Genomic DNA, 24995 nt, shown 5'->3' with positions numbered 1-24995 from the left:
CACACTCCTGTTTCGGGTCAAGTGGATCAATTCATTGGTATTCATTTCCAGTTCTCTGGCTGCTGTCTCCATCATCATTTGTCTTTGCCTTCCTCTTCCTTTCTTCCCTTCAAACTTTCCCATAATTACCGTGCATTCTAACTCCTCTTTCCTAATCACATGTCCAATGAAGTTACGTTGCCTTTTCATGATCTCATACATTATTTTTTTGCTTGCTCTGTTCATGACATCCTCGTTAGATATTCGTTTCAGCCATGATATTCTTTGCATTCTCTTCAAAAACCACTTACTTCAATTGTAAATTTTTGTCTTAAGTTTCCTTCTTTAATTAATTGCGAGTAGTCAAGGGGGATTGTTCAGGTTTCTGCTTTTGTTTTTTAAGTTGTACTTTTACATGACATCTTACTGGATTATGGTCGCTATTACAGACTGCACCTGGATATGTTTTGCATTGAGTCACTGAGTTTCTAAATCTCAAGATAGGCTGGCAATAAACATCTAGTACAAGGTCACAAATTCCCACAGCTATCATGATTACTTCCTCTGAACAAATATCATAAATGAAAGCTTACAAGGACAAGGATAAGAGCATTAAAATTGCAGAATTGCTCAAATGAACGCTAGTGTAGATCAGGAAACACAGGGATGATGGATAATTGTGGATTAAGTTGCAAACATCAGAATTTTAAATATGCCCACATTCATGACGAGCAGAGTAAAAATAAGCCATCCAAGGAATCCGTGGGATAATAGAATATACAGTAAAGCTGGTAAAATTTGTGTGAGGCTTGGAGCGAATGAACTGAAGCAGGAGGATAGTTGGATGGTAAGATAAACAAGGGATATTAACTACTAAGCATACTTTATCAGTGCAATGTGATTGGAACTATAGGGAGTAGCATGAAGGAACTATTGAACTGACAATAAAATGGCTGTCCCAAACCCAATATTCATTATTAGAGAGATGGTCCATAAGGTCAAGCACATTGTTCCCCAGCAAAGAAATTTGGTGAAGACTAAGACTGCTGAAGAGTTGAGGGAAACAAGTGAAAATGTTTCGGAGGACATATTTATTACCAGGCACAAGGTGTTTGTAGCCTTCCAGTGCATTAAAGTGAATAAATCCCATGGCCTGAGTGCACCCTTGAACTTTGTGGAGTAGGGTGGGGGTGCTAGAGAACAGATAGTAGAAGCCCTTGAGCAGATATTTGCTCCATCGTAATATGACAGATGGTTAATATCATTCTAATTTTTTAAGAACGGTAGCAAAGGTAAATGAGAGAACTACAGGCTGGTCACCCTGATATCTGTAATGGGGAAATTACTGAAGGGAATTCAATGGGTTAGGATTACAAGTATTTGGATAGACTGTCTAATTAGAAGGAGCCAGCATGGCTTTGTGAATGGAAAGTCATGTTTGATGAGCCTTTTAAAGTCTTCTTCTGGAGGTAGACCAAAAGATAGATGAGGGTGGGGCAGTGGATGTTGCCTATCGGACTTGAGCAAGACCCTCGACAAAGTCCCTCATGGTAGACTGGTCTGAAAGGTTAGGTCTCATAGAATCCAGAGAGAGCTTGTTAAGTAGATTCAAAATTAGTTTGGAGTTAGGAACCAGAGAGTGGTGTGTTGAAGGTTAATTTTTTTTAGAATGCTGGCCAGTGACTAGTGTGCTACAGTGGTCAATTTTGGACCCCTGTATTTTTACTTCTCTAAATAATTTGGATGCAAATACCCGAGGCTTGATTAGTAAGTTTGTGGGTGACACAAAATTAATTGGTGGTGTTAATAATAATCTACCATCGTAGATTACGTGATCTTGATGAGTTGGGAAAATGAGCCAAGAATTGACAAGTGAACTGTTGTTTCTCTTTAATCTATTTCCTCTCCTATGCCTATCAGTTCCTTTCAGTTCTCCTTCCATCCACTTACACTAGGGGCAATTTATAGCAGCCAACTAACTTGCCAGTTAGCATGTTTTTACTATGTGGGAGGAAAGTAGAATGCTTGGGAGAAACCCATTCAGTTCACCAGAAGAACCTTAAAGATCCAAAGCATCCGCCACTTGCTGGAGGTGTTTGGACTTCATTTTTTTTTTGAGTTTGGAATATTTGCATCAATAAAATGAGATACCTTGGAGGTGGGATCCAAGTCTGAACATGAAATCCATTTACATTACATATAGTTTATACATATATCCTGAAGGTAGTTTTATATAATATTTTTAATAATTTTGTGCATGAAATAATAATGTGTACATTGAACCATCAGAAAGGTAAGCTATCACTATCTCAGTCACCCAGGTCAGTGGCTGTTTGGCGTTCCCAGCTCTGAATTTATGTGCTACTGGTAAGCAGTTTTGGTCTTACACTTGCAATGAAGTGATGCAGTGTTTGAGAGGTTGGTGACAAAACATATCATCATCTTCCTGAGAAGTGACTTAGATCCAGATCAATTTGTCTACCAGAGCAACAGGTCCACAGCAGATGCCATCTCATTGACTCTTCATTTAACGCTGGAACAGCTGGACAGCAACGATGCTGTCAGGATGCTCTTTATTGACTATAGCTCAGCATTCAATACCATCATTGCCTTTAAACTAACTAATAAAGTTCAAGACCTTGGTCTCAATACCTCCTTGTGCAATTGCATCCTCGATTTCCTCACTTGCAGACCACTGTGGTTGGTCTCGGATTGGCAACAACATCTCCTCCACGATCTCCATCAGCACAGGTGCACCACAAGGCTGGGTGTTTAGTCCCCTGCTCTACTCGCTTTACACTTACGATTGTGTGGCTAAGCACAGCTCCAATGCCATATTCAAGTTTGCTGACAACATCTCAGTTATAAGCCAAATCAAAGCTGGTGATGAATCAGAATATAGGAGGGAGATTGAAAATCTGGCTGAGTGGTGCCATAATAACAACCTCTTACTCAACGTCAGCAAGACCAAGGAGCTGATTATTGACTTCAGGAGAAGGTAACCAGAGGGCCACGCCCCAGTCCTTGTCAGGGATGGAAAAGGTTAGCAACTTTAAGGTGTTATTCTTTTGAGGACCTGTCCTGGACCCAGAACATAAGTGCAATTACAAGGAAAGCACAGTAGTGCCTCAATTTCCTTAGGAGTTTGCAAAGATTTGGCATGACACATAAAACATAGACAGACCTCTATAGCTGTGTAATGGAGAGTATATTGACTGGCTGCATGATGGCCTTGTATGGATACACCAATGCCCTTGAACAGAAAATCCTACAAAAAGTAATGGATACAGTCCAGTCCATCACGTGTAAAGCCCTCACCATCATTGAGCACATCTACATGAAACATTGTTGCAGGAAAGTAGCATCTATCATCAGGGACCCCCACCAATCAGGACATGCCCTTTTCTTGCTGCTGCCATCAGCAAGAAGGTACCGGAGCCTTGGACTCTCACACAACCAGGTTTAGGAACAGTTACTACCCCTCTTGTATCAGAGGGGGTGACTTCACTCAACTTCACTTGCCCCTACACTGAAATGTTCCCACAACCAATGGGCTCACTTTCAAGGACCTCTTCATCTCCTGATTTGATATTTATTGCTTATTTATTATTATTATTATTTCTTTCTTTTGTATTTGTAGTTTGTTGTCTTTTGCACACTGGTTGAATGCCCAAGTTGGTGCCGTCTTTCATTGACTCCGTTATAGTTATTATCAAAATATTTATTGAGTATGCCTGCAAGAAATTAATGTCAGTGTAGTATATGATGACATATATGTACTTTGATAATAAATTTGCTTTGAACTTTGAACTTCATCACACATATGTACTAGTACAGCCGTTCAGCATATTAGATTTTCATAAGCAATGCTCCTGGCAAACTTATCAATGAATTTCTCTGCTACTTCGTGGTCAGCAAATTCTTTACCATTACAAATCTTTTAAAAAAATTAATGACATGCCTGTCCTTAAATTTCTACAACGAGCCTGCTAAATATTCACAATTTCCTTCAATTTTTCAGCTTATCGTGCTAAATCTTTGCTTGTTTCATGATCAGCATACATGTATTCACTCTGATGCTGACGAATCCACTCTTTCAATACACGATCAACATCTTAATTTTTGGCTTTATGCTGTGTTTTTTTTTTATTTTTCATTAACATATGTTCATTATATTGTTCAAGTCACTTCTCTTTTTTTAAAATTTTATTTTTATTTGGATAAGGAATTCACAAATATCATGTACTTTTTTCACACATATAACCTTTTCCATTTTTTTATATGTATAAAACTATAATTATTTATACATTCTTAAGTACACATTGAGATGATATAAAAGGAAATTAGACACTTAAATAGATAATTATGTACTGTGGTAATTCTAATCTATTAGGCTAAGTAATGGTATCAATTATTAAGAAAAATAGTAATAATAGTTTCCATATAACTCTTCTGGACCATTTCCACTGGTCCAAAATGTTGTATGTAAGCCTATGTAACAACCATTGTAGGTGTTTATATCCTAATTTGTTCATGCTTGCTCCTGCCTGCAGACATAATTATCCAATCCCTATGTACTTATTTACTTAATTGTTTTCATTTTTTATCCCTTTCCCAAATCTTTCCCTTTACTTGTGTTAATTCTCTATTTTCCAAAAGAAAACAAAAAAAAAAAGACATTTAGACTAGGGGTGCTTACGTTAGCAATATTACTGTGTTGATGAGAAGAGCAGTATAAATCATTAGGAGAGTCATCTAAAGTCTGCTCGCATTGGGGTTATATATTCAATCCATTTACTCCAGATTTGATAAAATTTTTCTTTTTGAATTCTCAGGGAGTAAGTCAACTTTTCCATTTTAAATATTTGCAAGATAATTTTGTGCCAATCTTCTAATGTAGGTGGTATTGGATTTAGCCACTTTCTAGTGATTGATTTCTTACTTGCCGCTAAGAGGGCCTGCATCAACTTTATATCTTCCTTCTGTTCAAGAAACAATACATGCCCCAAATAGAGCGTCTCAAAGTTCAGAGGTATCTGGGACCTAAGCACCTTAACTAATGTTCTATGAATACCTTCCCAATATAGACTTGATTTAGGGCAATCCCAGAAAATATGAAAATGATTTGCCTCCTTGGAGCCGCACCTTCTCCAACACGTCACGTTTGTATCTTTATATTTTTCCTGATATGGGGTCTTGAAGTATCTTATAATGTTTTTCCAACAATGTTCTCTCCAAGTCAAAGAATTAGACGAGGACCATTGAAAGCTGCAGATTTTCCCCCAAGCCTCCTCTGAAAGTACCAACCCCACTTCTTTCTCCCACTTCTCTTTAATATACAGTGTATTTACATTTTTAGCATGGGAGAGTGCATTATATAATCGAAAAACTGATTTACTAGGTATTGAACTGCAAGCCGAATTCAGGACCTTGAAAAATTCTAATTCTACTGTTGATAGGTCTGTATATCTACAACTCTGGTTAACATAGTTTCATACTTGAAGGTACCTAAAAAAAGTCATTGTGTTCTAGGCCATGTTTGTCCTGCAGGATTTGGAAACTCTGTAATACTCTTTTATCTATAAATGAGAGGTAGGTTGTAAGACCTTTCTTTATCCATAGCTCAAATCTTTTATCTCCTCTGTTGGGAAGGAATTCGGTATCATATGCACACCATCTAAAGAGTTTTAACATGTTATTAATTCCACATGAATTAACCACCTTCTGCCATACTTTTAATGTAAGATTTATCCAACTGTTTTTAAATTTTTCCAACTGGGCCATCAATCCTTTGTCAGCTATTGAAGCCTGTAGAGGAAAACTGTCAACTAATCCAAATTCTATTTCCTTCCACCTAGCCTTATATTCCCTATTACACCAATATAACAGAGGGGTTATCTGTGAGGCATAAAAATAATTTCTCAGGCAAGGAAGAACCATACCTCCTCCTTCCTTCCCTAACGGTAAGGTGTTATATCGAATTCTAGGTTTCTTTCCTTGCCAAATGAAGCGGGAAATCCATTTGTCCCATTCCCTGAATTGATTATCATCCACCTCCACCGGTAAAGTACGGAAAAGTTACAATAACCGAGGAAGAATATTCATTTTTATAGTATTTATCCGTGAATTTAAACTTTAAAAGGGGATAAGATTCCATCTACGCATATCTGCTTTTATCTCTGAGATTAATGGCCCATAATTTACCTGTGACAGTGTTGAAAGATCCTTCGGCAGGGTTATTCCTAAATATTTTAATGATTTAGCTTCCCACTTAAGATCGTATGTATCCTGCAATTTTTTTGGATGGTGTATAATTTAGGGACATAACCTGCGTTTTCTTTACATTTATTTTATAACCTGATATTTTCCCAAGGTCATCCAACAGTGTAAACAATCCTATAAATGATTTTTCTGGTTCACTCAGATAGACCAAAACATCATCTGCGAATAACGCCACTTTCTGTTCAATCCCTGCCACATTGATACCTTTTACGATTTTGCTCTGTCTTATTAGTTGGGCAAGCAGTTCAATATATAGCGCAAAAAGGAGAGGAGAAATTGGGCATCCCTGTCTAGTGCGTCTCTCTAAGATGAAGGAGTCAGAGAGGTCTCCATTTATCTTAATTCAGGCTGTAGGGCTGTCATATGGAGTCTGAATTACTTTAATAAACTTTTCTTGAAAGCCGAATCTTCCTAACACTCTGTATAGGAATGCCCAACTAACCGAATCAAAAGCTTTCTCAGCGTCCAATCCTACTACCATTGTCTCAGTCTCGTTCTTATTAACCTGTTCTAATATGGGCAGAGTTCTCCTTATGTTGTCCTGTGTTTGTCTTTGTTGAATAAATCCAGTCTGGTCTAAATGGATTAGGCCAGGTAAAAGCTTTACCAATCTACGCGCTAATATAGATGTAAATAGTTTGTAATCTAAATTAAGAACACTAATTGGCTGATAATTGCCACATTCTAGTTTATCTTTACCCTCTTTAGGAATAACTGAAATAATCGCTTCTCTCCAGGAAGGTGGAGTTTCTCCTCTCTGCAAGATCCAGTTAAAGGTGTTAAGTAGTAATGGGGCTAACTGTGTCTTCAGGGACTTGTACCACTGTGAGGTAAACCCATCAGAATCAAGTCACTTCTCACAACTGTTTGTAGTGTCCAGAGACCTGCGCATTACCTGGTGACTTTCCCAGCACCTTGTGGAATCTTCCATTTTGATGTTATTTCAGTACCTTAAAACACTGGATTTTGGAGCTTTTTGAATTTTGTAATTTCAGACCAGGGTGCTCAACCTGTATTGTCAATAGGATGTTAAATAAAACAATTGTTACAGTAAGGAAAACAAAATTACATATGCAAGTCATTCATTTCAGGTAAATCAAAGTATTTTTCTATTATTTAGGCACTAGATGCTTTAGGGTTTATGTCAAATGTTAATGTTTAGCTATTTAAGGGGATTAGCAGTTTGATTTTTTTGTCAAAAGTTTAAATTCCAAAAGAGTACTTGCCATTCTACCTTTTTTTATTCTCCGAGCTTAGAAGGTAGCATTGGCAGTTGGGTGGGGCAGAGGGCAAAAATGAGGATACTTGTACACAATTTGAGAGCAGTTTACTGAGATTTGCAGCTCTAGCTCTGGGTGGAGTTCCAGACTACAGTTATTTCCTCCCAGAGGAAGTGACCACATAGTGTTGGAATGCAATCTTAGCAAAGAAGCCCTCGCTGTTCAGCTCGGATAGAAAGAATAGACAGCCTGACTGTGAAAAATGCATCAATTTACTGTGGTGCCAGTAGAAGAACAGCATACCTCAGATTATGATAGCTTGGAAGGACTGACTTGGGTTGATTACAGAGAGGCCAGGCATTGTTCACGAGATCCAAACGATACAGTCAGCTCTGATGGTAAGTTGTGAAAACTTTCTGAAAATCTCTTCAGCTGCTGCTCTCTTTCTTTCTCTCTCTCTTCCTCCCTTTTATATTCTAGCCTGATTCTCCCGCTCCCCCACCCCCGCCCTCAACTCCAAACTGTCTTTAAACACAGTATTGATCAAATATCCTAACTTATGATTTCTTTCATGAACAAGGCGTTGATATCCTAATTTTTTAAATAGATTTTATGTATTCAAGGATCTGTTTTAACATGTAGCTTGCAGTAAATGCAGACCTGGTACAAGGGTGAGGTCATGATGAGCTTCTTTATAATCCTAGTGAAATTTGAAACAGCAATGTGAGATGGAATCTTAGATTAAACAAAGTCAGTTGATAGACAAAATTATTTGTTTAAACTATTTCCACAAGTAGACAGTTACTTTCATATAGATTGTTTCTTAATGCTTAAAGGAAAAAAACTCGTATTGGTGGGCAGAGATTGTGCATTTTTGATTTTTCTGTTTGCCTGTTTTTAAGGTTGAACAGATGTTGGATCCATTTTTGAGAGCTTAATTAATGGAATCGCAGAATCAGTGGTTACAGCCATTCATCTTGTCAAGTTATTATGGGTTTTATGCAAGAACAATGCAGCTGCTCCCATTCTTCTCCCATCTCCCATCTCCCATAACCCTGCAAATGATTTCCTGTTGGTTACTCACCCATCTTCGTTTTGAAAGCTGCAGTTGAATTTGCTTCAGTGTCTCAGTCTGGCTATAGCTTCCTGACCCTTTTTATATTTTAAAAAATATTTCTCATTATTCATTTGTTATTTTGCCATTCTCTTGAATACTTTTTTGCTTGTTCTTTGACCTATCCATCACAGTTTCTCTCTATCTACTCCATTGATGCCCTCATGATTTTATATATCTGTATCAGATCTCCCCACATCCTTCCAGCTTCTCCAATCTGTCTGCATAATTGACACCTTTCATTCCTGGACCACTTCGAGGAAATCTCTTTTGTACCCTCTCTAAAGCATTAATTGTGTCTCAGAGAATTGGTCATAGTAGACAAGTTGTGGCTGATCAGTATTTTGTAAAGGTTCATAATGACTTCATTGCTCTTGTACACTATGATTCTATTTATCAAAGTCCTGTATGTTTTTTTCCAAACAATTTATTTGCCTGCTGTACTATGCATAAACTATGCATATACCCCAGATCTCTGTTCTTTTACCCTCTTTAGAATTTTGCCCTTTTATATTCTATTTCTCATCTCTCATTCTTCCCAACAAAAGGAATATTTCACATTTTTCAGCATTAAATTTCATCTAGCATCTGGCACCTATCACTCAATTATATTAGTCTTTCTATATCTCCTTGAAGTCTTTAATGGTGTTTGTAGTTTGCTGTGCCTCCATGTTTTATCATCATGAAATGTGAATGCTTTACACTCTGTACTTTAATACAACATTAAGAAAACTAATGGCCCTTATACTTCTGGGGAACTTAACTGTACAATTCTTCTCAAGCCCGAAAAGAAACTTTCACTGTTACTCTGGTTCCTGTTACTTAGATGGCTAACTCCAGAATAAAAAGTTTAGTAAGGGATAATAATTTAACTTCAGACAACATGGAGATAAAATTTCAAAGAAGGACGATGAAAATAGGACTGAACTTGTTATATTTGCATACAGTTAATGAAATAAGTTAAATGTAACTAAGTTAGAAATTAACAAAAATAATGTGGGCACCACAGAGTTGTGATTGAAAGAAGAGTGCAGCTGGAGCTTAACATCTAAGGATACATATTATATCAAAAGAATGGACAGGTGGGCAGAAGTGGGGTGGCTATGTTGGTAATAAATGAATTCAAATCCTTAGAAAGAAGTGATGTAAGATCAGAAGCTGTAAAATTCTATGGACTGAGTTAAGAAACAGCAAGGTTAAAAACACCCTGATAGGAATTGTATACATGCCTCAGAACAGAAGCTAGGATGTGGGATGCCAATTACAATGGGAGATGGAAAATGCATATAAAAAGGACAATGTTAGGATGGTCAAGGGATTCCAATTTGCCTGTAAAATGGGAAAATCAATTCCGTGCTGGATCCCAAGAGAAGGAATTAGTAGAATGTCTACACAATGACTTTTTTGAGCAGCTTGTATTTGAGCCAACAGGGGAAAGGCATTGCTGGGTTGGGTGCTGTGTAATGAACCAGATTTGATTAGGGAGCTTTAGGTAATGGAACTCTTAGGAGGCAATGATCATAAAACGATAAGAATTCACCCTGCAGTTTGAGAGGCAGAAGCTAAAAATAGATGAACAGGTATTACAGTAGAGTAAAGAGGCTTGAGGGAGGAGCTGGCCAAAGATGATTGGAAGGGAACACTAACAGGGATGATGGTAGAACAGTAAATTGTGGGAGTTTCTGGAAGTAATTCAGAAAACGCTGGATATGCTCAATCTAAAGAAGAAGAAGCATTCTAAAGGGATGAGGAGGCAACGGTGCCTGACAAGGGAAGTAAAAGACAGCATAAAAACAAAAGGAAAGGCAAAAGTTAATGGTAAATCTTAGGATTGGGATGCCTTTAAAGACTAACAGAAGGAAACTAAAAACAATAAGAGAAATGATGAAGCGTGAAGGTAAGCTAGGCAATAATATAAAAGAGGATACCAGAAGCTTTTGCAGATATATGAAGAGTAAAAAAGGCAAAAGTGGGCATTGGACCACTGTAAAATGATGCTGGAGAGGTAGTAATGGGGAACAGAGAAATGGCAGATGAACTGAGTAAGTATTTTGTGTCGGTCTTCACTGTGGAAGACACCAGCAACCTGCCAGAAATTTAAGAATATCAGGGAGCATAAGTGAGTGTAGTCACTATTACTAAGGAGAAGATTTTTGGGAAGCTGAAAGGTCTGAAGGTAGGTAAGTCACCTGTACCAGATAGACTATATCCCAAGGTTTTGAATGAGGTTGCTGAAGAGATTGTAGAGATATTAGTAGTGATCTCACAAAAAAATGCTAGATTCTGGAATGGTTCCAGTGCACTAAAAAAACTGCAAATATCGCTCTACTCCTTAAGAAGAGGGGGCGGCAAAAGGGAGAAAATGATAGACCAGTTAGCCTGATTTAAGTGGTTGGCAAGATATTGAAGTCCATTATTAAGGATGAAGTTTCATGATACTTGGAGCCACATAAATAAAATAGGCTGATGTCTGCATGGTTTCTTTTGGGGAAAATTTGCCTGACAAATCTGTTGATATTCTTTGAGGAAAGAACAGGCAGGGTAGACAAAGGAGTGTCAGTGGATGCTGACTACTTGGAGTTTAAGAAGGCCTTTGACAAGGTGCCACACATAAGGCAGCTAAACAGGATAAGAGCCCATGGTATTACACGAAAGACACTAGCAATGTAGTGGCATTAAAGATTGGCTGACTGGCAGGAAGCAAAGAGTGGTAATAAAGGGGGGCCTTTTCTGGTTGGCAGCTGGTGATTAGTGGTGTTCTGCAGGGGTTGGTGTTGGGTCTGCTATTTTTAAAGTTAATGATCTGGATGATGGAATTGATGGCTTTATGGGCAGATTTGTAGATAATACAAAGATAGGTGGAGGGGCAAGTAGTGTTGAGGAAGCAGAGAGGCTGCAGAAGGAATAAAGGCGTAGACTATTTTCTAAACTGGGAAATCTGATAAAGTAGGGAAATGTATGGTTATACACTTTGGTAGAAGAAATGAGGTGAAGGCTAATTTCTAAGTGGGGAGTATATTCAAAAATCAGAGGTGCAAAGGGACTTGGGAGTGCTTGTGCAGGATTCCCTGAAGGTTAACGTACAAGTTGAGTCAGTGTTAAGGAAGGCAAATACAATGTTATCATTCATTTTATGAGGTCTAGAATATAAAAGCGAGGATGTAATGAGAGACTTTATAAAGTATTGGTCAGACAACATTTGAAGTATCATGCAAATGATCGGGAATGAAAGAATATATGAGGCGTGTTTTATGTCTCTGGGCCTGTACTCACTAGAGATTAGAAGAAGAAACATATCAAATATTGAAAGGCCTAGACAGCGTGGATGTGGAGAGGAGGTTTCCAATATGGGAGAGTCTAGGACCAGAGTGCACAGCATCAGAATAGAAGGACTTGCCTTTATTACAGAGACGAGAGAGAATTGCTTTAGCTAGAGAGTGGTGAATCTGTGGAATTCATTGCTACTGATTGCTGTGGAGGCCAAGTCATTGGATATATTTAAAAAGGAGGTTGATAGGTTCTTGATTAGCAAATGTATCAAAGGTGAAGGGGAAAAGACAGGGGATGAGGAAAATAAAATCAGCCATAATTTAATAGCAAAGCAGACTCTATCCAAATAGCCTAATTCTGCCCCTATGTATTATGGTTTTATCATGGCTTTATGGCTACAGACCCTTCTTTGGCCTTCAATCTTGATGACAGGCCAATTTTGTTCAAATATACATCCATATATGCACATCAACCACATTGACCCACATTGACCCTCATTGTTACTTCATTTAAAAAACTATCAAGTTAGTTAGACACAAACTCCTTTTATACATCCATGCAGTATTTCTTTGGTTAGTCTTGGTTAGTGGTTTGCTGTTTCTGACCCTGACCAATGCTTTTCAAATTTTTCTCATTGCCGTGGTTTAATTGTCGAGCCCGTAGTTGCTGGGTTTAACTGTGTTCCTTGCTTTTGAATAAGGATGGAACTCCTGTAATTTCCTAGAGTTCAGCCACCCCAATTCTGTTTGGAGAGAATTTTTTACTTTAAAAAAAATTCATACTTTGTAAATTAATTTTAAATATTGAATTATTGATGCAAAGTTAAGTATTAACATTATTTGCTTTTCTATTTTCTTTATAGAAGGTAAAAAAAAATCTTTGGAAGTTACATTCCTTCTATTGTATTTTGTTTAAAACTAGTATGGGCTAGTATTGCTGAAGCTGTGCTCCATCTTTGCTGTGTACATAAATGTACAACATCTTCATCTGCTGGATAATAGATTGAATATTGGTTGTGGGTGGTTTGTTAAAAAAGTGAATCTTCATAAAAGATGACGTGAGTTATGAGTTATGCAAGAGGACATGAGTTGAGAGTTAAAGGGCAGAAGTTTAGGGGTAACATGAGGGGGAACTTCTTTACTCAGAGAGTGGTAGCTGTGTGGAACGAGCTTCCAGCAGAAGTGGTTGAGGCAGGTTCGATGTTGTCGTTTAAAGTTAAATTGGATAGATATATGGACAGGAAAGGAATGGAGGGTTATGGGCTGAGTGCAGGTCGGTGGGACTAGGTGAGAGTAAGAGTTTGGCACGGACTAGAAGGGCTGAGATGGCCTGTTTCCATGCTGTAATTGTTATATGGTTATAAAATGCATGAGCACAGCACGTGATGTTTATAATTAGGTTAGTTTCAAAATTTTCCCATTTTTCTTGGATCGTGGTCTTGTAGGCTTTTATGTGTTAATTATTTTAAGGTTGCCAAAGGCAGAGCATGAATTAAGACATATGTTAGTTTATCCTGTGTGATAGTGCTAAAAATTGGGAAAGGCATGAAGAAATTGGAAGTCAATGTTATCAGAAGATATGCAACATTCATGAAATTCTGCCAGGCCCCAATGTGTTTGCTTTATTTGTACAATAACTGCTGTTACTTTCAAAGCATACTGAATTGGGTAACACTCGTCTTTGTCACACTAACCACTGTAGAATGTGCCTTCTTTGATAGAAAAGATATTTGTCTGATTTCTGATGTGGTTGAGTAAGGGACTTCTGTCTTTGATTCCAACAAATAAGAGGTTGAAGTGCTATTCTGTTGTAAATCTATTCTGTCTGCTGTAACTATGTTCCATATTTAATGCAGCTTAGTTATATCTATTAATAGAAATTCATTCAAACTGCCCTGATCCTGCTGACTAAGTAACAGTAGCACCTTGACGTCAGAACTAAATTTAAGTCTCTGTGAATGTCTATCTTTTTCCAAATTCTCCAAATATAGTCCATGTTAACAGGGACAAAGTGAAATTCTGTAAAATTTGACCAATGAACTACAAATATAACATGCAGAGCAATAAAGTAAAAGAATTTAACTTTTGTATAATACTTTGCTATCTACACAGGCTCTTGGAAAGATTTTTCATTTTCAGCCAATGATCTACTTTTGAAGTGTATTCTTTTACAATGTAATCACTGTAGCTAATTTATATGTGTGTTTTGCAGAGCACCAATTAATTAATGATTTTAATTTTATAGAAGTGGGCAGATGTGTACTGTACTGATTTACAGCATTAGTAGAACAAATAAAATGTTTATACCTGGACTGGAGCTACAGGGACAAGCACAAACATCTATGATGAGAATGCTTGTATCCAAGACAAGGATTTAATCATATGCTAAAATAAAACTTTTCTGTCATGTCTGGGCACAGCCAATCTAGCTCAGTCTGCCATTTGTATACTTGATCCGAAGCCTTAGTTGCCTCTGAAGGAGAACACATCTGTAGCTGTTTTGTTGAACTGGCCATTGTATAGTATAGTATGACTAGTATAGGTTAAGTGTTTTCCAACACGATAGTGAGGGTATCCTTTTCTCTGAATACTGACAAGCTAGTCAACCATATCATGTTAAGTGTTTGAGTAAACCAGAAGTCGTGATGCCTGTGTTTTTAAATGCATGGAAAATGTTTTAAGGAAGATAATCCAAGTTCAATTCAATTTCATGGAAAAGTAAATGATTCAAAAAATGTGACAGATCTAAATTATCCATGTGTCTAGAGTGCAGGTGTTGATTACAATATAATAATTCACTGATGCATGATTTTTGCATCTATTTATTTCAAACAACATTTTAAGTTTACCAGAAAGAATACTATCTTTGCATTGCAACTGTTTGACTTGTTTTTCCATTTTCCTGATATGAAGTCAGCGGAAAAGCTTATAAAAGTATCATCCAAAAGAAATGTTGAAAATAAAAAATGTACCAGGTATCAAAATGAATAATCATACACCATAGTAGTCCCGAGAGCTCTGAGAGAATGTAGCTTACAGATCATCCTAATTGGCTACCTGTATAGGAGCAGAAATTGAAGCAATTCTTGGGGTGAGGGGAAGGAGATGTAGATTTTATTGGCATTTATTTCAGAGGCATATAGAAATTGTATGTGTTTTGTTGTGAACAATTAGCAGCACCTATGAATATAAATATGTTATGAACTATTATTTTAATACCATTTAATTTGATATTACTTCTGGGGGACTGTGCCTATCTACAAATCTGCTATGACCATCCATTGTTGACAACTTTTGTCAACTATGCTTTCCACAGCTACTGTAATCAACTCTCCATACTCAATTTATTGGACCCGCACAAGTGAATAAGTGGAATACAAATTCTGGACCAGATTGATTGCTATTAAACGCAAAATTTCTGGGGTTCTTGGATCATTTTTAGAACTGGATAAGAACTTGGGAAAGAATGGAAAAGAATGTTTAAGAAGTTTTATTAAGAGTGAGGAAAGTGCTCAGTGGGTTGCTTGAGGAGCAATTTATACGATGTATTTTGACTGAAATTTTCGCTGAGGTTAGGTTTACAGTTCAGTCTCCAGCCTTGCTTTGTGGATTGAGTGATGTATACTGTAATTACTTTAGTCCATTATCAGATGTGATTGGAATGCATCAAGCACTCCTGTGCCAAAATTGCACTGTTGTTGGTGTTGCCCTGAAATCCAAGGTTATCTCCTACTTGATTTTTGCTCTATCAACTTGCTCCTTAAAATTCTCTCCCCTGCACCTGTTCACACACCTCTCCAAAATTGAGAGGTGTTTATGATTTAGGATTATATCTAAGGTTGATACCAGTTAATTCAGTTTGATTTCCCATTACTTACATAGACCCCCCCACCGCCCCATCTAGGCTTTCATGAAGGTTTCCTTCTATGTGCACTTTTCTCTACTTTCTCTGTTATATCTCTTCAGGGCATCTTGCCCATAAGGCTTCTTCTGTCTTGCCCATAATCCCATTTCCATTATATGTTTGCTGATGTTGTAGACAGTTTCTACCTCCCTACTACATTCTTACTCTCTTCCAATTCTGCCAACTTCATACTTTCAAAAATACTCTAGTTTGCTGTTTACTTCAAAACGATTGCCCCACTACCCATCTCCCTCATTATCTCTGTTCCCTAAATGTTAGCCTCTCCCAATCCACACTTAACCTTTCTCCATTTCTCTGTTTGACGTTCTTTGGTGTGCTTCTGCCCTTACAGTGAAAACCCCTACTGAATAACTGATTCTATTTCAGTGATTACTGTGCATTATCCTTCCTTGGAATGAAGGGGGATCTTATTAAAATATACGTAAAACTGAAAAGTTTAATAGAGAAGATGTTGAGATGTTTCCACCAGTGAGAGAACCTCAGGAAGACAGAACTATAAGAAAAGGTAAATTTAAGCTGAGTTGTGTGGGAATTTCTTCTTGCTGAAGCTGGTGAGTTACTGGAGTTTTCTTCTCAAGAGATATGTGGTGCAGATCATTGGAGGTATTTATAGTGGAAATATCTCAGTTTCTGAAAGATCCTGCTACTGAAGATTGTGGGGAAAAGGACATGAGAGAAGTTGAGACATGGAACATTCTACGATGGGGTAGGGATGAGGGTTCGGTTATCCTAATACAGCTCCTATTGTGTTCATACTTTGTCTTATTGAAGGTGTGCGTTTACAGTTGGTCATGACATTTTTGTGCTTTATTATTCAAAATTCTGTAAAACTTTGCTGTCCATATGCCAACCCATACATGTAGGTTCCTTTCCCAAGTTCTTCATTGGATCCAAATCTTGCAACACTTTCCCAACAACACTGTGGGGTTATCTTCAATGGAAAAAGTTTTCCATTTCAAGCTAATGGTTATATACCACTTTCAAGGATAATTGGAGGTGGGTAATAAATGTTTGTTCTGCCAGATTAGATGCCCAAATCTAATAATAAATGTCCTGCTCACTTGTGATTTGTGGCCTGTAAATTTGAACCACTGTCTGCCAAGGCTGTAATTGTGAAATTCGCAACCTTCAAGTCTTTTTCATGATCAGGATTTTATATGCGCAATCAGTCTGTGAAGAGGACTGCAGTGTTGATAGGAGATTCCTTATTCAGAGGAACAGAGACGAGGGTCTGTTGGCACAATAGAGATACCCGGATGGTATGTTGCCTTCCTGGTGCCAAGATCTGGATGTCTCAGATCGTGTCCATAGCATTCTCAAGGGTGAGGTTGAGCAGCCGGAAGTTTTGGTATATATTGGCACTAGTGACATAGGTAGACAAAGTGAGGAGGTCCTGAAGAGTGATTTTTGGGGAGCCAGGTAGAAAGCTGATAAACAGGAACTCCAGGGTGGTAATCCTTGGATTGCTATCTGTGCCATGTACCAGTGTGGATAAGAATAGGATGATTTGGCATGGCTGAAGAGCTGGTGCAGAGGTTCAGATTTCTGGATCATTGGGATCTCTTCTGGAGTAGGTATGACCTGTACAAAAAGGACGGGTTACACCGGAACCCGAGCGGGTCCAATATCCTTGCAGGCAACCTTCATTGAGTTGTTTGGGTGGGTTTAAACTAATTTGGCAGGGGGATGGGAACCGGAGTGATGGTGTTGAAGATGAGGTAGTTGATTTACAAACAGAGGCAATGTGTAGTGCGACTCTTAGCAAAGAGAACCTGATGATAGGGCAAAATTGCAGTCAACAAAATGAGTTGCAATGTAAAAGGCGGACAAAATCAAAAAAAGGTGAATACAGTACTAGAGGTGTTATTTTTGAATGTGCACAGTGTACAGAATAAGGTTGATGAACTTGTAGCACAGAATAGCAAGCATGATGTTGTAGACATCACTGAATCATGGCTAAAAGAAGATTATAGCTGGGAGCTTAACGTCCAATGATACACATTGTATTGAAAGGATAGGCAGGAAGGCAGAGGGGGTGGTGTGATTCCATTGGTAAAAAATAAAATTAGATCATTAGAAAGAGGTGACATGGGATCAGAAGGTGTTGAATCATTGTGGATAAAGCTAAGGACCTCGAGGGTAAAAAGTCCCTGATGGGAGTTATATACAGACCACCCCTGCTCCACCACCAAACAGTAGTAAGGATGTAGTCCACAAGTTACAATGGGAGGTAGAAAATGCATGCCAAAAGGGTAATGTTGCAATAGCCATGAGGGATTTCAATATGCAGGTTCATTGGGAAAATCATATTAGTGCGGGATTCCATTTTTGCCTTTTTTTAACTCAACCTCCTCTTCCCTTCCGAAGAAGACATGCTGCTTCAAAAATACTGTTCAATTCACTCAGTATACAGTACGTATTCCAGTTATCTCTTGTGCAAGCAAATACATCTATCTTTCTGATGTAGCCACCCATTTTTTTCTTATTTATTATTATCTCCGGTGCTCACTGTTTATGAACCCATGAATTTTGTTCACTTGTTCATTTTCTCTTCCCTTACGAAGAACAAGCGCTGTGATTTTTTTTAACTCGAACATCTCATTGCACTCCAACTGTAGTTGATTGGCTCAGATTCGTGGAAAACTTCCTTTTCTCCACTGTTATGCTTTATAACTCTAAAACATAAAACTAATCAAAAGAAAAACAAGAGAACCTGAGAGATTCATGTAAATTTAGTTTTTACTCTTAGTGAGGAGCGCATTTATGATGTGGTGGCATGATGTATGTATGCCACTTATGTACTTTTACAGACAACCTGCAATAAATTATGCCAGCAACAAATTGTGCTTAATCAAATCATCTATTTACAATGGGCACGTGGCCAAGTGCCTAAGGCATTGGACTAGCGACCTGAAGGTCGTGAGTTTGAGCCCCAGCCGAGGCAACGTGTTGTGTCCTTGAGCAAGGCACACATTGCTTTGCGACTACACTGGTGCCAAGCTGTATGGGTCCTAATGCCCTTCCCTTGGACAACATTGCTGTTGTGGAGAGGGGAGACTTGCAGCACGGGCTGGTCTTCCGTACAACCTTGCCCAGGCCTGCGCCCTGGAAAGTGAAGACTTTCCAGGCGCAGATCCATGGCCTTGCAAGACTAACGGATGCCTTTTAATTTACAATGTTACTCAAATATTACTGAAATATTAAGTACAGTACACTCCTCCCTGCTTAGCTATAAACTCCAACTCATTATAGAATATATCTCAATTATATACATTGTAAACCATATAATACAACTACTATCTAGGCATCCACAGCATAGTAAATTTTAAATTCACCCATTTAGGTCTAAAGATTTAAATGCTGTGGAGATTTTCTTAGTCTAGTGGGATATCATCTTTCCTGACCGGTTTACTGTTCTTGTGGCTGTGAAGCTGTGAAACAATCTCGAGTTTGGAGGAGGGGGGCGGTCTCCTCCATGGTGGTTGTAGGATTTGAATCTGGGAATGCAGGAAGTGGTTTTGACAGCTGTAGATACATTTCTTCTGGACAGGTTATTCCAAACAGTGATGTCAAGCTGCTCCATCTGCTGATCTATCCCAGGCCACCAGACAATGCTTCAAGCCAATGCTTTCATTTTGACAACACCTAAATGACTGGCATGTAGCTCCTTCGACAGTTTGGCTCTCAGCTTGTATAATGGTGGTGTGATAACATATGTTTTTCATTTCACTGTGTTGGGCATGTGGCCAAGCGATTAAGGCATTGGTCTAGTGATCTGAAGGTCGCTAGTTCGAGCTTCAGCTGTGGCAGCGTGTTTGTGTCCTTGAGCAAGGCACTTAACCACACATTGCTCTAGTGTCTGTGCGAGGAATGGCACCCCACACAGACTTCCAATCAGTGCCTTGTAAGGCATGAAAATGCCCGACGCAGGCCTCTCATGGTCTGACTCGACGTTCCCCCTTTCATTTCCCTGATATAATAAACATTTAAATGATTGTCACATGGGATTTCTTTAGTATCATAAATTGATGCTTACAATTGCAATTGAAATGATGATCAACCAACACCTGGTTTATCATGCAGTAATTTGCATTGCTTTCAGCAGCAGGAGCCCCTTCATACAAAGTTATTTATGAAAAGTGTAAGTTGATGCCAACTCTGTAAAATGACAAATTCTGTCTAGAAAACAATATTGGTGCAATGTAACATTTATTGCCCACTTGACATTTAATTACTTGGTCAACAGTTGGCTGAAGTTTTAGAAACTTTTGGGCTTTCAAAAGGAATTGGTTAGACACTTGAAAAATAATTTACAGGACTAGGAGGAAGAAGGAATACAACAGATGGAATACTCTGACGATTTAGTACAGACTCCACGCACTGTATGACTGGGAAATTACAACTGCACAGACTATACTGCTATTTGTCTTGTATTTTAAATACTGATGAATCCAAGTAAACTACTTTAATTGCTTTGGTGAGAGAAAGATGAGAATATATTAACTTTTAAATTAACTTTAGTTACTGTAACACCAGTAGTTTTCTGGTGACTTTCTTACAGGTTTATCGAGAAAAGTTGGGGCAGAAGAAAATGCGTGTTGCTATAAGTAACAAAGTACTAGATGGATTCAATAAATCAGATGGAATCAGTGAAAAGAGAAAAACAGTTAACCTGTAATGCTAATAACCCTTCATTGGAACTGGAGAAGTGAGGAAACAAGTGGGTTTAAAATTGCAAGGAAGGGACAAGGCTGGAGAAAACAAGGGAATGTTTGTCATAAGGATATGGGTTGTCCAAGTCACAAAGTGTCCATGAAGTTAATAGATGAATGAGGTCAGTTTGATGCGGTGGGGGTGGGGGAGAAGGGGTAGAAACTTTTAAAACTGAGATACAATTGCAAAACACTGCAGTTACCAGAAATACCTAATAGAACAGGTAACCCTGGCCAGAATGTGTTTTAAGAAGAATCTTTAAATTATAAAACTTCTAAAACTGTGGTCAGGTGCAAAACAGGCATTTGTTTTTCTTTTTGATTTGAATACCAGTGAAGTGAGTTTTGAATTCAGTTCTTTTGATGCTTGCCCCACCAGCTTAATACCATTTCTTAGCAGCTAAAGTTTTAGGAGATGGATTCTAGAACATTTTTGCCATCCGAAACTTTGAACAATGGTTGGGAAATTGAAGTTCAGATTTATAACAGTTCTCATTTTAATTTGACACCAAAAATTTTGATGAACTTTATTTAAATAGCAAATTTTAAGTTCACTTCAAATTTCCAGAATATCAAATAAGGTTGTAGTGATCTCTGAACTTGTTCCAGTTTGAAACGTCGTTCTTGCCCAATTTAGCTAGTCTGACAATAGCACTGGTGTTATAATGACTTCAGAATCCAAAGTTTTTATCTGTGGTTCCCTGCCTGCCCAATGTTTATTCAACCTACCATAACAAATCAGGCTTAACTAGTCATTCATTTTGTTGCTATTTATGGGATCTCCGATGTTCAAATGATACCAAAATAGACCTCAAATGCAAGGGGGACTACTTTTACAAAGTTACCTTTACTTTCAAAGCATGTTGACACCATGTGGATATGGGAAAACAGCATTTAATGTAAATCAATTTACTGATTGCTTGGAATAATTCTTAAATGATGCAATTATTTAGCAGCACCTATTTACTGATTTTTAATTAAGACTTTTTAAGAAATGAAAGCTTGAAACAAGTTGCCGCCAAGCTTTGGTCTGCTGCAAAGTGAAATTGTCAAGTGCTCTTAACTGTGCCACTCTGTTGCTTGATTGGCAAATCAAATCGTTCCATGAAATTAACCCATCCATCTGTTGTTCCTCTTTCAAAATTGATATGTTAAAGACCTCTCCTTTTGGTAATCTGCAAAATTGTTATCTGATCTCTTAGTGCCTAGTTTTTGATGAATGCTGTTATTATTTTTGCTTTCAGAAAACTGCAATATCAAACACTTTGGAATTAAATGGAAAGTGATGAGTGATATCTGTATAAAATAGGACCCATTTTTACATAATTAAGCAAATCAGTTTATCTTTTCATGCACCGATTTCATAAAGTTCATGAATCAGAGAAAAACATAGCCCTATTTTATTCTCTTGCTTCCACTTAAACAAGATTGGCCCGGGTCTCAGCCCATTGTAAGCAACCCAAGTTCTCCAGTCACCAGCTCACAAAGTCTGCTTTTTCTGGAGTAGGTCCCTGGATGACATCCCAATGTTTGGCAAGACCATTGCAGCTAAAATCTTTTCCAAACAGAGCTGACAGTCTGCGCTCCCTACATTTGCTTTAAGAGCTCATTCTGGAGGTTACCAGATGCCAAAACTGGAAGAGAATGTTTATGAATATCTTTCTCTGTCTACAGTGTGCCCACTAGACTCTTGCAATGTTCATTGCACAAATTTTGCTGAATTGCTGGAAAATCTCTAGAAATATGTGGATCCTAGTTAGATTTAGTATGGAGTTCAGAATTCTATTTAGTATGTGCTTTTTTCTATTAGAGTCATAATCACGGAATCATAGAGCAATACAGCATGGTCGCAGACCCTTTCGCTCAACAGGTCCAAGCCAAACATGGTGTCCACCCAACTCTTCCCAGTTTCCTGCTTTCAGCCCTTATTCCTCCAAGCCCAGCCCTTCTGTGTACTTGTCCAAGTGCCACTTAAATGGTACTATTGTACCTGCCTGAACTTTCGCTAGCAGCTCATTCCATATACTCACCTCTCTTTGTGTGAGGAAAAAGTTGCCCCCATGCCCCTTGTATCTTTCTCCTCTCAAGCTAAACCTACTATTTGCCCTAAGCTTTGGACTTCCCTGCCCTAGGGAAAATTATGTTGCCATCCACCTTATCTATTGCCTCTCATAAGTTTAAATACTCCATAAGGTTACCCCTCATTCTCCTATGATCCAAAGAATAATATTCTGAAGTGACATTCTGAAGTGGGAGGGTGATCAGCCAGATGTTATGGTGCACATCGGTACCAATGACATAGCAAGGAAGAGTGAGGAGGTCCTGGAGAGTGAGTATAGAGAGCTTGGTAGGAAGTTGAAAAGCAGGACCTCGAGGGTGGTAATCTCAGGATTGCTACCTGTGCTACGTGCCAATCAGGGTAAGAATAGGATGCTCTGGAGGATGAACAAGTGGCTGAGAAACTGGTGTAGGGGGCAGAGCTTCAGATTTCAGGATCATTGGGACCTCTTCTGGGGCAGGTGGGACCTGTACAAGAGAGACAGGTTACACTTGAACTACAAGGGGACCAATGTCCTTTCAGGGAGGTTTGGTAGTGCTGTTGGGGAGGTTTTAAACTAGATTTGCAGGGGGATGGAAACCAGGATGCCAGAGCTGACAGTGTGGCTCGGGTGAAAATAAATGATGTTAGTAGTTCAAGCAAAGCCGCAAATAGAAAGATTGTGAGTGGTGGTAAAGATCTTCTGAGGTGTATATATTTCAATGCTAGGAGTATTGCGGGAAAGGCAGACGAGTTGAGGGCGTGGATTGACACGTGGAATTATGATGTTATAGCAATTAGTGAAACTTGGCTACAGGAGGGGTAGGACTGGCAGCTTAATATTCCAGGGTTCCGATGTTTCAGATGTGATCGAGGCAGAGGAATGAAAGGTGGGGGGGGTAGCATTGCTTGTCAGGGAAAATGTTACAGCAGTGCTCAGGCAGGACAGGTTAGAGGGCTTGTCTACTGAGTCCTTATGGGTGGAGCTGAGAAACAGGAAAGGTATGGCCACATTAGTGGGGTTGTATTATGGACCACCCAATAGCGAGAATTGGAGGAGCAAATCTGCAGAGAGTTAGCAGGCAACTGCAGGAAACATAAAGTTGTGGTGGTAGGGGATTTTAATTTTCCACATATAGATTGGGACTCCCATACTGTTAGGGGTCTAGATGGTTTAGAGTTTGTAAAATGTGTTCAGGAAAGTTTTCTAAATCAATATATAGAGGTACCAACTAGAGGGGATGCAATATTGGATCTCCTGTTAGGAAATGAGTTCGGACAAGTGACAGAAGTGTGTGTAGGGGAACACTTTGGTTCCAGTGATCATAACACCATTAGTTTCAACTTGATCATGGACAAGGATAGATCTGGTCCTAGGGTTGAGGTTCTGAACTGGAAGAAAGCCAAATTTGAAGAAATGGGAAAGGATCTAAAAAGCGTGGATTGGGACAGGTTGTTCTCTGGCAAGGATGTGATCGGTAGGTGGGAAGCCTTCAAAGAAGAAATTTTGAGAGTGCGGAGTTTGTATGTTCCTGTCAGGATTAAAGGCAAAGTGAATAGGAATAAGGAACCTTGGTTCTCAAGGGATATTGCAACTCTGAAGAAGAGAAAGTTGTATGACATGTATAGGAAACAGGGAGTAAATAAGGTGCTTGAGGAGTATAAAAAGTGCAAGAAAATACTTAAGAAGGAAATCAGGAGGGCTAAAAGAAGACATGAGGTTGCCTTGGCAGTCAAAGTGAAGGATAATCCAAAGAGTTTTTGCAGGTATATTAAGAGTAAAAAGATTGTAAGGGATAAAATTGGTCCTCTTGGAGATCAGCGTGGTCGGCTATGTGTGGAACCAAAAGAAATGAAGGAGATCTTAAATGGGTTTTTTGCGTCTGTATTTACTAAGGAAACTGGCATTAAGTCTATGGAATTAAGGGAAACAAGTAGTGAGATCATGGAAACTGTACAGATTGAAAAGGAGGAGGTGCTTGCTACCTTGAGGCAAATTAAAGTGGATAAATCCCCAGGACCTGACAGGGTATTCCCTCGGACCTTGAAGGAGGCTAGTGTTGAAATTCCAGGGACCCTGGCAGATATATTTAAAATGTTGGTGTCTATGGGTGAGGTGCCGGAGGATTGGAGAACGGCTCATGTTGTTCCGTTGTTTAAAAAAGGACCGAAAAGTAATCCGGGAAATTATAGGCCGGCAAGTTTGACGTCGGTAGTGGATAAGTTATTGGAGGGAGTACTAAGAGACAGAATCTACAAGCATTTGGATAGACAGGGACTTATTAGGGAGAGTCTACATGGCTTTGTGCGTGGTAGGTCATGTTTGAACAATCTACTGGATTTTTTCAAGGAGGTTACCAGGAAAATGGATGAAGGGAAGGCAGTGGATGTTGTCTACATGGACTTCAGTAAGGCCTTTGACAAGGTCCCGCATGGGAGGTTAGTTAGGAAAATTC

General features: G+C 38.7%; 1 protein-coding gene across 1 annotated transcript in view; it reads left to right on the top strand.

Annotated features, from left to right (window-relative positions):
* The first annotated feature begins 7677 nt into the window (after window positions 1-7677).
* Window positions 7678-24995, top strand: part of slc12a4 (solute carrier family 12 member 4) — a 77586-nt gene continuing 60268 nt past the window's right edge. Inside the window, exon 1 of the mRNA XM_072279543.1 lies at window positions 7678-7879. Coding sequence (XP_072135644.1) covers window positions 7744-7879 — 136 coding nt within the window. The 5' untranslated portion in view covers window positions 7678-7743. The remainder of the gene's footprint in view (window positions 7880-24995) is intronic.

The sequence above is a fragment of the Mobula birostris genome, chromosome 15 (genome assembly GCF_030028105.1).
Source record: "Mobula birostris isolate sMobBir1 chromosome 15, sMobBir1.hap1, whole genome shotgun sequence".
Taxonomy (NCBI): Eukaryota; Metazoa; Chordata; class Chondrichthyes; order Myliobatiformes; family Myliobatidae; genus Mobula; species Mobula birostris.
This window is presented reverse-complemented; position numbering and strand designations above follow the sequence as displayed.